The 17204-nt window shown below is 42.5% G+C and overlaps 1 protein-coding gene across 1 annotated transcript in view; it reads left to right on the top strand.

Annotated features, from left to right (window-relative positions):
* LOC107184030 (chromosome unknown open reading frame, human C12orf75) overlaps window positions 1-16404 on the top strand; it is a 21556-nt gene extending 5152 nt beyond the window's left edge. The window contains exons 3-6 of the mRNA XM_015567576.1: window positions 10243-10278; window positions 11056-11135; window positions 11891-11923; window positions 15540-16404. Coding sequence (XP_015423062.1) covers window positions 10243-10278; window positions 11056-11135; window positions 11891-11895 — 121 coding nt within the window. The 3' untranslated portion in view covers window positions 11896-11923; window positions 15540-16404. The remainder of the gene's footprint in view (window positions 1-10242; window positions 10279-11055; window positions 11136-11890; window positions 11924-15539) is intronic.
* Window positions 16405-17204: the final 800 nt, after the last annotated feature.

Genomic DNA, 17204 nt, shown 5'->3' with positions numbered 1-17204 from the left:
TAGATGAGTTGCCTCTGGAATGCACCCGACTGGGGATCAAACCTGAAACCTCAGTATGTGCCCTGACCCGGAATTGAGCCTGCAGCATTTTTGGGGTATGGGACATACAATTGAGCCACCTGGTCAGGGCTGGATAAGGTTTCTTTTAATTAAAGTGATAGTTATTGATAAGATGGAGATCACAGTAGTATAAACTGATGGAAAGATTTAGGAATTCTGTACAGATACTTGGTTTGAAATAGGAAGAAGGCACAGAATACAGTGATAAACAGGAGAGGCAGAGGAAAGCCATCTCGCCCCAAAGAGCAACCACAGTCATGTAACTGGTTTGGAGGCAGCCCACCTCCTGGAACCTGGACTTGAAAGAAGTCAGAGAGAAATCCGGTCTGTCTGGTTCGTTCAGGAAGGGTGTACAGACCTAGTGTGAAGCAGACAGGATCTGAATCAGTGCAGGTGTTCAGTCTGATAAGGGTTCAGACATTAGCAGGTTCACAGGCAGTAGGCTACAGGTGGTGGTGGTAACTGAGATAGAAGAAAGCAAGTTTGAAATCTGAAGTTATCCAACTGTAAGTTTAGTTGTGGTTGCCGATGGTTAGTTCCTCTTTTTTTCTTCTTTTTTTCTGACATGCTTGTGTGAGGGCCAGCTTTGGTAAGAGAGATGTCACTCAACAGTATACCACTCTGCAAGGGTCTGTCAGTTTTAAAATGTCAACTGAAGATTTATCTTTTTAACCATCTCCAAAGTGGGGGAAATATTAGTGACGAGTGGTCCACCCTCAAACATATTTATTGATGCTGTGACCAAGAATTTGAGTCAGTGCCGATGAGCAGGTGATCTCACTTTAGGTTATCTTGAGAGCCACTGGGTTAACCTTGGACGTTCTTTCTCCTTGAACACCTCTCCGTTGGTAAACGAAGCTAATTTTTTGCTAACAAAAGAGACCCAGTTTTAATGAAATGCCCAGTGTATTTTTTAAGCCTGGTCCAAAATAGTTAATACATGTTCCATGGTTCTTAGAGAATGTTCCTTTGGCTTAAAAGGTTTTCTTCATAAGATGGTATGCGAGCTGATGATTAAAAAATAATTGCACTGTTACATTTTTTTTCAAACACTACAGCACTTTCCACAACTTTTCAAATGATGTTTATGGTCAGAAAGAAAGCACTCTCTTCATAGCGGAGAACGCAGTTTACCATTGGGCTTTCGGTCATGCTCTCTCTGCAGCAAACACGCTTAGCATGCAAGTTACTCTGTAGAGTAATGGCTCACATATAACTAGAAGATGGAATAACTTCGCGTTAACAGTAATGCAAGTCCTTTAGTACTACTTTGCTCCTTTGCTCTCTGGACTATAGAAGCAAGTCTTCCTTCTAAGATTGATCCCGGGCACAGCTGTGGAATGGACGATGTTGATACCCAAAATCCCAGCCTTAGTTCTGGCCCTTCCCTGGGGTCTATCCCCTCTCTCTCTCTCTCTCTCTCTCTCTCTCTCTCTCACACACACACACACACACACACACACACACACACTCATGCTTCTCTCTTTGGCACAGAGGCACACATAACTGATAATAGAGATCTTGAATTTGTAACTTTAGCCAACAGGTACAATTAAACTATACTTAAATCTCATCCTTTCTAGACCCTTAAAATTATTCACAGAGTTGGTTGCTTATATACCTTTGAATAAAAAAAAAACCAACTTATCTGTGTCCTCACCTCCCTTTACTCTTTACTTCGTTAGGGAGGCCAGAAGTCAAGGTGGGCTGTGACTTTCCCGTCTCACTGCATTTGGTCATTCTATTAGGGCATTAAAACTATGGTAAACTCAAGGATTTCTCTGTCAGAGTTTTTGATTCAGTTCCATATTGCAGGGAGGATTTTGTGGCTGTTTAGTCCCTTGAGATTAGAGACAGCTGATGTAGCCTCTTTATGTTTCCTATTTCCTCTCTCAAGAGCACGAGACTGGCCCAAATTAGAACTGAGGTGAAACTAATGGCAGAGAGTGGACTTTCTTTGCCATCCAGGAACTTTCTGTTTTCCTGGCTGTGCCGTTGAGAAAGGGGGTAGGTCAGTTGGGTGGGAGGCATTGGGGTGCTTGCCTTGTTAGGGTACAGTTGTCCTCCTCCAGACTCACTCTAGTCACCCATTTGCCGCTAGACCCACAAATAGAGTCAGACCCCAGTGCTCCCCAAGGGGGCAAGTAAGTGCACAGTCTGACCTGGGAGGAGCGAGCTTAGACTACAAAACAACTGCAGGGTTTTGTAGGCTGTATGACCAGACACCGAGGGAATGTGTCTGGGAATGGATTCTAAGGGTGTGCAACCAATGAGGAAGGAGTATCTATTGAATTAGACTGGATTTATTATCTAATGGAGATTCTAGGTTTAATAACTTAGGTGCACGGCTGGGACAGTTCAGTTAACTCAGTTGATGAAACAGAATGAACTTGCACTCTAACCAGGGAAGTTATGACAGAGCTTCCCTGGTATAACGGAGAGGAAGGGGACCCAAAGGCTTAAGGGGGTAGGAACGCCGATATGAATCTCCGAAGTGTGACCTGCTCCGTTGAGAAACAGAATAGGGAGTACTAGTATCTCTGATAAGCTCTGAGGTGGCTTCCCCCATAAGGTGGCTATGACAGTGGGAGAAGCTGTCCCTGAGATGGGCCCTTAGGAGCGGAGTCCAAGTGGTGGTAGAACTTAACATGTGAGACAAGGTGGGCACACTTACTGTCATGGGCAGCAGGGTGAAGAGGCAGTAAATGTTTTATCCCGGCCCTGGCTGGTGTGGCTCCGTTGGTTGGGCATTGTCCTATCACTGCAAGGTTGCCAGTTCGATTTCCTGTCAGGGCACAGGCCTGGGTTTTGGGCTCCATCCCCGGTAGGGGGCATGCAGGAGGCAGCTGATCCATGTTTTGCTCTCACATCGATGTTTCTCTCTCTCCCCCCCTCATTTCCTTTCTCTCTAAAAATCAGTTTTAAACATCTTAAAAAAAATGTTTTATCCTGGAAGGATCTATGATCGTAGCTAGTTGATCACAGTCTCCATTGGGATGAATTAGATGGACGGCCCTTTTAAAGGTTAATATTCTTCCTCTGTGTATTTCTATAAGGGGAAAACTTCTGGTCTGGGAGTCAGGAACCTGACTTGAGTCATCACCATGGAAACTCAGTTTCTAGACCCAAAGTAGTCTCTGAGCCCCTTGATTAAAGGGGAGGCCATGCTCCCTGAGGGAACATTAAACATGGCCACAGGCATGTGCTGTAGATAATCCTCTGTCTTCTCCAAAGGGGTTCATGTGCAACTGTGTCCAGAGCTAAAAAAAAAAAAAAAAAAGTACCTGGACTTTTTAGACATTTCTAGACACTGGCTCTGAGTTTATATTAATACCTGAGGACCCAAAAGTGCCACAGTGGCCCACCAGTCCACGTGTGGCCCTATGGTTGTCGGGTGAAAAATGGAATTTTGGCTAATGTTCAGAATTACAGTGGGTGTAATAGTCTGCAGACCGTGCTCTGGTTATTTTCTTAGTTCTTGAATCCATGATTGGAGAAGACATATTTGGCATCTGGCGGACTCCCCACATTGGCCCTCTGACTGGTGACGTAAGGCTATCTTGGTAGGAAGGGCTGAGTGGAAGCCAGTAGAGAGAAACATTGATGTGAGAGAGAAACATGCACTGGACTGGGGATCAAACCTGAAACCTCAGTATGTGCCCTGACCGGGAATCGAGCCTGGGATTTCCCCTCCCTACCAGGATAATAAACAAAAGGAATACTGTATCCCTGGGGGAATTTCAGAAATTAGTGTCCTCACAAAAGACTTGAGAAAACAAAGGCATGGAGATACCTCTCCTATCCCCATTGAACTTGCCTGTGTGGCCTGTGCAGAAGGCAAGTGTATTCTACAGAGTGACTTTGGAGTATTGTAAACCTCACAAAGAGGTGATTTCAGTTGCAGCTGCTGTTCAAGATATGGCATCTTCATTGAGAATAACCAACAGAGCCCTGGCTTCTGTTATGAAACCTTTGGTCTGGCGAATTCTTCACCTCTGAGCCAGTTTGCAAAGATTACCAGGAGCAGCTTGCTATTCCTGGCACGGCTGACAGTTCACCATCAGTCTTGCCTCTGTGTCCTATCCTCTGTTCTGCACAGCACGTCCTACTGATCCAATATATTGATGACACTGTAAGTGGACCTGATGAACAGAAAATGACAAGTACTTTAGATGCGTTAGTGAGACGGGTTCGGTGGGTGAGATACAGCCCATTCTTGCTGCCAAGTGATGTATTAGTTTAGTGCCCAGTCAGGGTAAGGGAAATCACGAACCATTTTGGCAGAGAATTTCCTGTGAGGACTTGGTGAAGCAGACGTTGGAGGATTGAAAAGGTAAGAAAGGAAGGCCGAGATGAACACAACCAGTAATAGTGGGAAGAGGCTACCTGAGCTCGGGCTGGAGTGACAAAGGAAAGAGGTTGGGGTTTTGGACATCTAGGAGCTGGAGGAAGAGGGGTTCTCAGGGGCTGGGGCCCAGATTCTGAGGAGAGAGTGCTGCCTGGCTGCTGCTGGGGAGACGGGGCGCTCCAGGCTGGAGGTGACGCATCTGACTTTTGAAATCCCTCAGTGATCTCAGCCGCAGGCCACTCAGTAGCCACTGCCCCCAGCCCCCCACTTGAGCTGTAGTGACCAGAAAAGGAGAGTAGAGGGTCCTGCTCTGGACACAGGCGCCAGCTGCTGGGGGATGCAGCTCCTTTGCATTCGATCGCCAGCATCTCCTTGGTGGAGCCCGCCAGGGAGCCCGATGGCAAAGGGGAGTGTGGTTTTCAGAACCCCAGCCCCAGTGTCACAGAGCAGGGAGTGGGGACTTGGTGGTGAGAGACAGTAGCTTCATGTCCAGCCCATGTCTAGCAAGAGCACGTTTTGTCTTGGTATGCCACATGGTTGTTTCCGGGTCACCCTGGACCCTTTGGTAATTTGTGCTAGTTTCCTTTCTCCCTCATTGAGCCTGGCCTTTGGCTCCCTAGTGGTGACCTTGGGGCCAGGGCAGGGGAGCGGAGCGGGAACCTGGTCAAAGTTACCTTTCACTTTTGATTTTGAGGTGGTTTGGTTGATGGTACCTGTTCCCTTACCTCCTATGACCCTATGTTTTTGGTTCTCTTGGTAAAAGCCTTATTCTCGAGGTGTCTTCCCTGTTTGCGGTCGATTTCTCATTCTTCAGCACCTCTGCTTGTTGGCGTCTGGGCCTTGACTCCTGAACGCTGTTAGAACTATTACTTAGAAGTGCATTACCCCAAGGAGGTTCATCCTGGCTGATGTCTGTCCACTTGCTCCTTTTCTGAGGGAGAAGATTATGGGCTGGCTGAGTCATAGCGGGACTTGGACCAGTAACCCCTGAGTGGTGTCATCAAGAACAGCAGAGCATTTGGCCTCTTTGCCAGTTCATATGCTGTGAGCTGGCCTCGTTTTCACTTGATCTGTTCCAGCGTGGAATAATCTAATCTCCGGGCTCGCCCCTCGAAGGGAAGATTCACGGGTGAGGTCATCTCATTTGCTGCTTTTCCTGATCGGCTCCAGCACTGGCAGCAAGTAGAGTAATGAGGCCTGTTTCTGAGGACTTTCTAGATTGTCCATGCCGCTGTCCTCCCAGAGTCGGGAGGTGTGGCTTTATGTTCTGTCCTCCCTCCTTCCCCCTTCACGGTTTGGGGGACAGATTTTATAAACCATCAGCCATCACAGCTGCAGGCCACCCAGTAGCCACCCTTCTCCCACGTAAGCTGTAGTGACCAGGAAAGAAAAATAATCAAGTCCTCAGTGAAGCAGACGGGCTCATCCCAAAGCTCCCTGGTGGGGAGGCGCTGACCTGAGCGGGGTCCTCGCCTGGACGTTCTGGGTTTGTGAGGCCGAAGAAGGACCACGATGGACTAATTTCATTCCCTCAGAAACTGAATGGAAACCTGCCTGTGCCCACAATGAGGCCGCACAGGCTCACCAGATCCCATTACATCAGCTCCCAGTGGGAACCTGGGATATCCTAGGCTCATCACAAGCTCCCTTTGGCATCTGAATGTCTAAGAAAATATCAGTGAATTCGCTGTGAAGGCCGGTTGATAACAAAACCTTTCAAAATGTGTTTTGTGAGAGGAAACGAGCGCAATGATATCTTAAAATGGTGTCCAGATGGGCAGCCCCGGTGTTTGGATAGCCAGGGCATCATTCCAAACCTGAGACTCTCCCAAGGATTAGAATCCCGAAGACTTCCATTTCTTGCTCAGTTGTTTGGTGGTCAGATAAACTTAACCCCCCTGTTTTGAACTGCCTCAAGATAATATCCACTTCCCATATCAACAAGAAAGAACCTGTCAGGTGAAGGGATTGAGAAGTACGGATTGGTGGTTACAAAGCAGTCAGGAGGATGTAAAGTCTGGCAAAGGGAATATAGTCAGTAACATTGCAGTAACTGTGTACGGTGTCCGATGGGTACAGATTGATCGGAGTGATCACGTTGTCAATTATATAAATGTCTGATCACGGGGTTGTATACCTGAAACTGATAGAACATTGTATGCCAACTGTGATTGAAAAAATAAAAAATTGTTTAAAAAGTGAAAGGCAAAAAATATTATAATCTTGAGAAAAGGGAGGCTTTGTACTCCAGAAAAAGAAAATAGTTTAAAATCTAAAATAACCCCACGCTCTTTTAGAAAAGTTAGTCCCCCACACCGGGAGGATTTTGTAGCTCTCGCCTGCAGCAGGAGTGACCTTGTGGCAATTCCACCGGTTTTTCAGGGCCTTTGGCTCAGCAGCTCCGGGCCTTTCTTTAACCAGGAAGCTTTGTTGCTGCAAATTCTTCTTCCTGAGGCCACAGCCTGTGGAGTTGGGGCCAGACCACGTCATCCCAACTGGTAGCGTGCTGTCCTCTTGGACATGAGCAGGGCAGCATTTGGTCCTCAGGCAGTGGAACACAATGGCTTGGACCTATTTGTTCAGAGGGGATTTAGTTTACTTACTTTATTTTTTAAATATACTTTGATTGATTTCAGAGAGGAAAGGAGAGGGAGAGAGTGATAGAAACATCAATGATGATGTGCCCTCAACCGGAGTCAAACCCAGGACCCTTCAGTCCACAGGCCTACACTCTGTTCACCGAGCCAGACTGGCGAGGGTGGATTTCGTTTACTCTGGACCAAGCATCATTTCTGACTCAGTCTCAGTCTGGATCTGATTTTTCAGGCGAATAAATTCTAATGTAACATCTGATCAGGACAACTTTGGCACTTGGATAAAAATGAGTCCCGCAGCAGTTTGTCAAGTTCGGCGAAGATGGATTGACTACGGCAGCTGCTAGAGGTTTCTCCTAATGCTAATGAAACGTTGACGAAGACTCTTCGACTATCTTGGTTCCTCTTTCCTAAGTGGGATGGTACAAATTGGGAAGATCCAGCTTGGGAAATGGGTTTGAATTAGCATGGGCTCACAGCTTATGGAGCAGGAGTTGGAATCACACTAGCCTGCGTGTGCATTCTGACTCCATTATGTGGATGTGTAACCCTGGGTATGTTACTGAACCATTCAGAGCTCAGTTTTTCATCTTTAAAATGTGGCCAACGCTGGTCTTGCAGGGCAGTAGTGAGGATTAAAGGAAATAATGTAGCACTAACAGGGACAGTCACACAGCAGGCTGTGAGCCAGTGGTGATGCTCAAGGCTTTTGATAGAGTCGGCGGCGGGGGAGCGGGGGAAGGCCACTTTAGGGGAAGCCACCTTGTTGGTTTGTCACTGGAAGTGTTATCGACTTTTACATCTTCCTATTTGAGAGGCAGAGTGGTGGATGAGAATGCAGAGTGTGGCTTTGGTGCCAGGGGCATGAGGTCAGTGTTGGTCTTGCTTGTTGGTCTCGAATGTGTATTAATGACATGGCTCTCTGAACCTATTTCCTCAGGTCTGAACTCTCCAAGTTGTTGTGAGGAATAGCACTGATGGTGTGAGGTGCCCCACACTGTACCTGACACATGAGAGGGGCTCACTGATGATGCCATATTTGCCCATGTAGTCTTCGGTCTCCAATCATCGTATTGCAGGCTAATTGTTTGTGGAAGGAATGGGTGAAGCAGCAGTCTTATACATGGGGGCATATGCACAAAGGCAGGCATTATAAATTATTTGAAGATTTAAAAGAATAGACATCTTATAAGTATAAGTGGTATTTTTTTTTCACATTTTGTATTATATCTGAAGCTCAGTTTATTATCCAGTAAATGTGGTAGCTACATGATCATTTCCTGCCAGTTAGATATGTAAGGTTGTTGATGGTTTTTTTTAGAATGAATACAATTTTTATTTGAATGCCATTACAAACTACTGACACATATGAATACAGACTAGGTTTTAGGATATTGAATAATATATAATAGATTAAAATTATTTGTGATTTTGTTATATTTGGGGAAGTTAAAATATATTTTAAAACTTTGACTCTATCCTTAAGCAGAACTAGGAAGGAAGATAATCAAAATAAACAGATATATAACTGGATGTGAAAAGGTTAGCTATGGCAGAAAATATGTCCAAATCTATCAGTTACATATAGCTTCAAAAATAATTTCATGACAACCTTTGTCACTTAGGACCAAGTAAACCTCTCTAATAATCTTGAACGAGTTTGTCACCATCATTTTCCTATTACCTATACTAACAAGTTATAAATCCATTTTAATTACAAGGAGTAAACAACACTTTGTTATACCACTTCGATGAGCGTAACACCATTTTTAATACAGTATGACTTTGACACCTTTGAATTAAAAAATGACCCAACTTGAGCAAGAGAGAAATGAAGTTGGTAATTATCTGGCCAGTGCAGGTTATGTGCTCAGTTGGATCAGTGAGACCTCCAGGGGATCTTGACCTCAATTGGAGTATCAGCTGTGGGCATGGCCAATGTGCAAGAGATAATTGCCACCTTTATAAGCCCATCCTTTATAGATTTGGGGCTTACTGGCTGTTGCAATGAAGTAAAATCTCATGTACATATACATTTGGAATATTTACTGCTTTGAAGTGGGTGAACCCACAATTAGTCCCTAGATAGTCCCTAGAATTAGAAGATGCAGTGAAGCTGTTTAGATGTTTTCATTTTGTTTTTCTTCTTTTAAATTTTATTATTATTTTTAACATATTTTTATTGATTTCAGAGAAGAATGGAGGAGAGAGCGATGGAAACATCAATGATGAGAGAGAATCATTGATCGGCTGCCTCCTGCACAACCCACACTGGGGATTGAGCCCGCAATCCAGGCATATGCCCTGACCCAGAATTGAATGGTGATCCTGGTTTATAATCAACACTCAACCACTGAGCCATGCCATCTGGGCTGCTTTTCTTCTTGACTGAAGCCCCTAAGAATTGTATGTTGAGTTCAGCCAGATATATTTGGATCTCGTTGAGTTTTCATTTCTTTCAGAAAAGTAACGTATGTATGCTAACTAGTGCTTCAAGGAAAGCTTCCTGATCCTCTTAGAAATATGCCAAGGAATTCTAGCAGAATATGGGTTCCCCTTATACCAGGAAAGGGGCTGTGCATTTTACAGTAGTGATTCCTTCTACAGACTTCCCGTTAAACATTTCCTCCTTCTCTTTGCAGTAGATCATGTATGAAGTGGTGGGAGTTTTTTTTTTTTGTTGTTGTTGTTTTTTTGTTTTAGATAAAAAAGATCTAATTGACATGAATTCTTTTTGCACTAAAGAAATACTTCATACCTGGAGTTGCTCCACTGAACTGGCATGAGAAATACAAAGTCATAGTGTATTAGGACCCTGGAAGGGACCTTCGGAGCCATCTGGTCGACCCCTTTATTTTACAAATGAGATACAGGTGGGCCACTTGCCCGCAGCCTGTCAGTCACACAGGGGGCGGGTGGCACAGCTGAGAGAAGAACCAGGGCTTCCTGGTGCCTCATTTCTGTGCTCTTCCCCATGTTGACTGCCCTCAGCATTTACTTTTGTTTGCAGTTGAGCTTTCTGGCATTTGTTGGGTTTGCATAGTTTGTTAAGTAGAAAATCACCAATTTTTTTAGTGTATGATTGATTGAGGTGGAGCCAGGATACTGTGTAACAGAGATACTTGATGGAAGAACTTGAAATCAAATAGATTTTAACTCAGAGTTCCTTTTCTCATAACCAAAAATGAAGTCTTTGACTACATAACCAAATGGCTCATAAATATGTTTTTGATCTTTCAGAACAGAAGACTCGTTAACAGAAGATGACAAGAGGCGGTATGTTTGATAGTGAAGCTGGCTTTAATTTGAATAATTTTGGCCACATCTCATGGATGTAATTTAACGTGCTTTAATTTGACTCACACATGTTATTTAACACTGTAGCACGCTATCAATAGAGTAGAGATTCTACCAAGACAACTTTTGGCATGGAGTGTGTGATCTGGAAAAGAACTTGCCCAGGGTTCATTATCTTTGCCTCCTTCAAGCAAGTTTAGTTTTTGTCCTATGCACGCGGCCTGTAGTAGTTTTCACCCTGTGGCCATTGTGTGTGTTATTCTTCCTAACTGGGTGACCTCCCTTTATTCTTTCAGCCTTCTCCATCTCCCCATTCCTCCTCTGGTTAACTCTCCCTGCTCTCATTACTCCTTAGCTCTCTGTCTCGGAATTTTATATTTATGTCTACCTATAGCTGAAATGTTTTTGGATGTCCATAGCATTGAATATCACTTTGGCCCCTGGGAATTCTCGATAAATATTACCTCACTCCACCGATATTTATTTCTGTATCTCTTTTCTTCTTTGCTATTGTAAGTAAAATATCTAAAATTTCTACTAACTTAATACAGCTTTCTTTTATATATGTAGCTCCTTTTAATAGAAAATAAATTATATTTCCAAAGGCAATAACAGTCTGAATTCTACTTTTGAAAAAAACAATGAGTTATTTTAATAATTCTTTAGTTGTTTGAATTACTCCATGCTTCTATTGCTTTCTTCAAATATAAAGTTCCATCGAAATTGGTCTGATTTTTCTATATCTGCTTCTTGAAGAAACTATGGAGGAGTGTATGTTGGTCTCCCATCTGAAGCTGTCAACATGGTATCCAATCCAACAAAGACAGTTCAAAAAAGTAAGCAAAATCACGTGATGTTTATTTTCTCTAAAGATGTATTTTGTGTTTTGTGAAAAATATGAAATTTAAATTTCAGCCTGCTTATCTCCCCCTACATATTACTGAGTAGCAGGGAGCCAGGCCTCTGGTCTTGGAATCATTTGTTGAAATTACTACTCCTATGACGAGAGCCATAATTTAGCCTCTGTCTGTGGTTATGCTCCAGGGGTATTGGTATGTTTCATTTTTAATTAATTTCAGTGGTGATCAGTGTGAAAATGGAAGTTAATGTGTCTGTCAGTTTACGGGTTTTTTTTTTTTGTAGGACATACAAGTAAATTCTTATATGTATAACACACAAGATAATCAGTCTGGCAATTAGAGGAAGAGTAACTGCCCATTGTACAATTAAATGAAGTAAGGTTAACAGTAATTATAAAGTGAACGAGGTCCTTTTGATAATAGGTGTGACTGCAACTTTGTAGATAGCTTCTTGCTTAAGTCAACTTTTAAGTGAGGGTTGTGGTAGAGAGTGCTGATTTACTGGGCACTGCACAGTTGTCTCATGAGTTTTAAAGAGCTATTCATATATCTAATGTGCACACAAGACTGTATGGCATTAATTTTAGCATACGTTATTTATTTGTTCTTCATTGCTCTTTCTCTACTTTATGATTTGACTTAGCAAATAATGTATGTCACGATTCTTTGTGCTTTTAGGAGAAACTAGAATATGTTCTGAATATTTAACTTTTCTTAATTTTCTCTTTAAGATTAGAAGAAAATATCACGACAATAATCAAGAGGTACTGTATATTTTTCTAAATAATTGGATATGCTTAGCCTTGATAAATGAAGTATAGGTATTATTTTACTGTGTATTTCTAAGAAATCGTGGACTTCAAGATTAGGAGGGAGGGTTCATCTTGTGTGCAAATCTATGGAATGGAACATGTTTTATTGTAAAGAGTCTTTAATGATCAGATCAATTTCTTTTGCAGGTTTTAAAATGTTTTTTATTTTCTTTCAACTGAAACTTAATTTATTTAATACAAGCAAGCCAAGAGTTTACCAAAAACAGTGAGATTTCACTCGTCATTGCCTAAAACGTTACGGGGCTAGGACCTTCTAGACAGGGAGCGACTAGAGAGGATGGGGCTGGGAAATAGGTTAGGATCAACATTAAGTGTTTTATGACAGCCAGGAATTAGTTAATGTACATAGAGGAGATGTGTCAGTACCAAGACTCCAGTGGAGATGGGCAAGCCATCAGTGCCAAGTTATGTGGGAAGGAGTAGTAAAATCACAGGCCAAGTTTACTGCTCGGATATCATAAAGCATGTTCAATGTAGACAGAAGAAAACATTGTCTAAAGGATGCACCATGGACCTCGGGTCCTGGTGAAGAGCTTGGAGTTAGAATGAAATAAGATGAACAAGAACAGGTGAAAATAGCTTCATTTATTACCTACCCCCAGTCTCTGAAACGTACCCAGCATCCTTTTGGTAGAGGCAAGAGCCTCAGCCCACCTGGTCTAACAACACATTTGATGGGTGGATCCCACTGCCTTTCAGTCGTGCTGGATAACATCTTGCCTCTTAATCTCCAGTGATCAGGAATGTCCTGTCTCCTAAGATTCCTGAGGTAGCCCATTCTCTTTTGGGAGCCATACAGCCTTGGGTTTGAATTCAAGCTCTTTTACCTATGAGCTGGGCAAAGTGTCCCCCCCGCCCCCGACCCCTTTATTTTTTATTTTTTAAAAATCCTCACCCATAGACACGTTTTTAGAGAGAGGGAGAAGAGGGGAGAGGAGAGGAGAGGAGAGAGAAGAGAGAAGAGAGAAGAGAGAAGAGAGAAACAGCAATGTGAGAGAAAAATATTAATTGGTTGTCTCCTGTATGTGCCCTGACTAGGGATTGAACCCACAAGCTTTTGGTGTAAGGAATGGCACTCCAACCAACTGAGCCACCTGACCAGGACTACTTCCCCTTTGTTGTCTCCATTTTTTAATCTATAAAATAGAATTAATGCTTAGCAAGACAAATTGCTATTGCACCAATTCTTGCTGAAGGACAGTAGTGGAGTTGGTGTTTGGGATGGGGGAGAGTCACAAAATAAGCTCATAGATGGAGACAAATAAGCTTTCCCACTGAGGATGGGGACTCAGTCTTGGGTAGCCACTTCTTCAAAGATTTTCTCCTCAAGGCAACAGCATCATGGAGCTTTATTCCCTCGTGCCCATGATCACATTAGGGTGTTGAGTGTTTTTAGGAATTTGATGGAGGTTTTCTATTCCTAGTATTTTTTAATAGAGTTCTAACCCTCCATTTAGATCTCTAAATTCCCTGCCGGTTTCCCCCTTTTGCAGTAGTACTTTAATTATTGGCATCAATTAAAAAAAGGTAATGTCGTTGAAAGAGAGCATTCCTGAAAACAGGGTGTATTTCAGAAAGCAAGGGAATAGAGTGGGTAAAGGGACCACGTAGACAGGTATCAGGCGACTCGGTAGCTCTGTTAGCGCAGGACCTTAGACAAATCCTTTACCTTCTTCTCTCAGCTTCTCTCGCTTTTAGTTTTCTCAGAGGATTCATCTTCAAGATGATTGCTAAAATTTGTATGTGCATCTAAAATTCCCTGATAACAATTTAGCATTGTTGCTCATAAGCCAGCCCACCTAACTTTAGACAGCTGGCTAGAATATTTCCTTACAACTCATAGCTGTAAATGTATATTATTTATTGCCATCCCTCTCTCTTCTCAGTTTTCCCTATTTCTACACAACCGGCTTGATCCTGGTTTTTTCTTTGGCCTCCTTTGAATTACCTGCAACGTTTCCCAAGTTGAAAGGCTGTCCGTTTTCCCTAGTTGCTAAGCATCCATGTGGTGCTTATCTGTAACCCATCTGAACTCATGGCTTTCTGGGCTTAAATTACTGGACAGAAACCCTGACGAGAACACTGTCCTTTGGCAAGAAACACATTTTATGCAGAGGAGTGGAGACACCTTTTTGTGGCCTCCCACGTAAAATCTCTTTTTAAATAAAGCCCCAGAACTCACTCAATGACCAAAGTTCAAAGTTGACGGGTGCTTTTTGAAGCAAATTGAGGAGTGATTTCAGAATCTTTTAAGAATACTTATATCACGTTATAAATGTGTAGTTTCTAATACAGATGACTCGAGGGTGAAAGTTATGCCCACTTAGATGTGTGGAGTACTGCCAGCACAGGAGCTCAAGGGATGGCTCTCAGATGCCAATGAATGGGCTAGCTAGCTAGTCAGCATCCTGCTTCGACATAATGTGGGTGGTAGGACCCCTCCCAGGGGAGTCTGCCCAAGGAGGGAAGGGACGGGGCTTTGGCTGAGCAGTCTGTACCTTTAACTTGGGTGATGCTGATATGCAGCTAATTTTGGGAGTTATTATGACATGTTTTAATTGTAAGTTTATGAGTCTTCTTTTCTACCTGACTTTGCCTCTTTATATAAGTCAGTGATTAGCGCTGTGCTGGCTATGTATTAATAGTAAGTGAATGTTGAATGTGTGTTTTACTTTAAAGAAAATAAGTAAATAATTGATAGACCTTTAGCTGACACACACACACACACACACACACACTCACACTGAGTGGCCAGATTATTATGACCACCTGACATTTGTAGGCAAATTAGCTGTACAGTGCATCGTATGGGATATGGAAGCCGAAGGCCTGTTCGAACACCTTTGCTGTCTGCAGTTACCAAGATAAAACGTCTCCAATTTGCACAGGAACACAAGGATTGGACAGTCGAGCATTGGAAAAAAGTCATGTGGTCCGATGAATCACGTTTCCAGTTGCATCATGAAGATGGCTGAGTGAGAATTTGGGAACATGAGGGAGACTTTACCTTGCTTAGGTGGCCCCCACAATCACCAGATCTCAATCCAATTGAGCAGTTGTGGGACGAAGTTAAAAGAGCCATCAGACAGCTGGTTCCACAACCATCAGATCTCACAGAACTGGACAGTGCTATTCATCAGGCATGGTGTCAGATTCCTCGCATCACCTTTAACATCTCGTGGAGTCAATGCCAAGAAGAATCGCTGCAGTATTGAAGGCAAAAGGTGGCCCAATGAACTACCGATTGGGTGGTCATCATAATCTGGCCACTCAGCGTATATTGATTTAAGAGAGGAAGGGAGAGGTAGAGAGAGAAATATCAAACATGAAAGAGAATCATTGATTGGCTGCCTCCTGCATGCCCCACGCTGGGGATCAAGCCTGCAACCCAGGCATGTGCCCTGATGGGGAATCAAACCATGACTTCCTGGTTCGTAGGTCAGTGCTCAGCCACTGAGCAACACTGGCCAGGCACTGATATATTTTTATTGACATTGTACTTTTTCAAGCTTGCTAATTATTTCCCCTTTGTCTGTTATCTTCATAGCGTGTTCATCAAGATTTAGAGATGTTGCAATGTGCAGACATTTCCGAGGAAATTCTAAACAGTCACCTGCCTCCCCAACCTCCCCAAAGTTCTTAAGTCTGTGGTTAAAGCCATGGGTGCCTATTGAACGATGTGCCACTAGAAAGGACTTAGACAGTACACCTGTATATGGAACTTTCCACGGTCCACCTACGACAGACGAGCTAACAGACTTTCCCAGCCAGCCTGCTCTGTGCCAGCAGCATTTCCACCCTGGCCACTCAACCGGTTTATGAAGATGACGTCTTTTCACTGATACTTTTTTGATAGTTTTTATATAACCAAGTCCTTATTCTATTTGTAACTGAAGATAGTAAGGCACTATAGACGAATTCCCTGAAATAATATATTTGTCTGTTATCTTTCACTATTTCTACTTCACATTAATTTTTAGCTGTAGAATTGTTAAATTGATTCTTAATGTTATCTCTCTCCTTTTTTTTTTTTTTACTATTTGGTTTTCAGCTTTATTTAAATGTCAAGAGAATTTCCTGTATTAGGAACAATGTATGCCATTGCAGTATTAAAGATAAATGACTGGAATTGGCATGTGCTATACACATTTGATTATCTTCCTGTTTCCTTTAGTTCAAGGCTCTGAATACAAACACTTCATAGCCATTGCATCTCCCATTCTACCTTCAAATGATCACAGCCTCTCATCCTGTTAATTCTATACTATTTCAAGGACCTGTGAGGGATGGTTAATAGGATATTTGCAAAGTTTTTAATTTGTTAATGTCATGTGTATCCAGTTAGTACACCAATGTAAGTTACTCAATTTACCAGTGTATTTCAATAATTAAAATATTTTTATCCCTGTTTACCTGGACTTCTTAATTCTTTTTCAAAAGAACGCTTTCAAGGAAGTCATATACAACACTGTGATATATAGATACAATGTCAGTCTGTGAAGATAATGTGTAGATTACCATGATAAACCAAAATTTTTCACAAGAAGAAAAGCATCATCTTATATATTTGGTCCATATGACAATCCTAGGGACATCAGATTGATAAAAAAATATCGGCGGTAAGAATCACTAAGAAATGATTATGATGTACTTATGCCTGTCTCATATCCACAAGTCCATAATGGCATTTGGGTGGGCTATCAGCAGTTTATCCCATTAGGGACGTCATATAGAATGACTTTTTGAAAAGTTTTAATTTTAAGATAATTCTAGATTTACAGATGAGTATAAAGGCAGCACAGAGAGTTCCTGTATACGTTTCCCTCAGCTTGCCCCATTCTTAACATCTTACATAAACAGTACATTTGTCAAAATGAAGAAGTTGAATATTAGTACAGTGCTGTAAACTAAACCTCAGCCTTTACTTGGATTCTATTAGTTTTTCATTCATACCCTTTTCCTGTTCCAGGATCCAACCCAAGATTCCATTTCATTCTGTTGCAGTTGGTCATCCTATCTCCTGGCATTTTTTCAGTCTTTCCTTGTTTTTCGTGACCTTGACACTTTTGAAGCCTACTGGTTGAAATTTTGAGATATTTCCCTAAATTTGGATTTGTCTGCTGTTTTCTTATGGTTAGACGGGGGTTATAGAGTTTGAGGAAGAATGTCCTCATCATATTGTAGTATAATATGACGTCACCGAGACTTTTGC

This window comes from Myotis davidii, unplaced genomic scaffold (assembly GCF_000327345.1).
Source record: "Myotis davidii unplaced genomic scaffold, ASM32734v1 scaffold120, whole genome shotgun sequence".
In the NCBI taxonomy this organism is placed as follows: Eukaryota; Metazoa; Chordata; class Mammalia; order Chiroptera; family Vespertilionidae; genus Myotis; species Myotis davidii.
The sequence above is the reverse complement of the archived record's forward strand: the minus strand, read 5'-3'. Positions and strand labels throughout refer to the sequence as shown.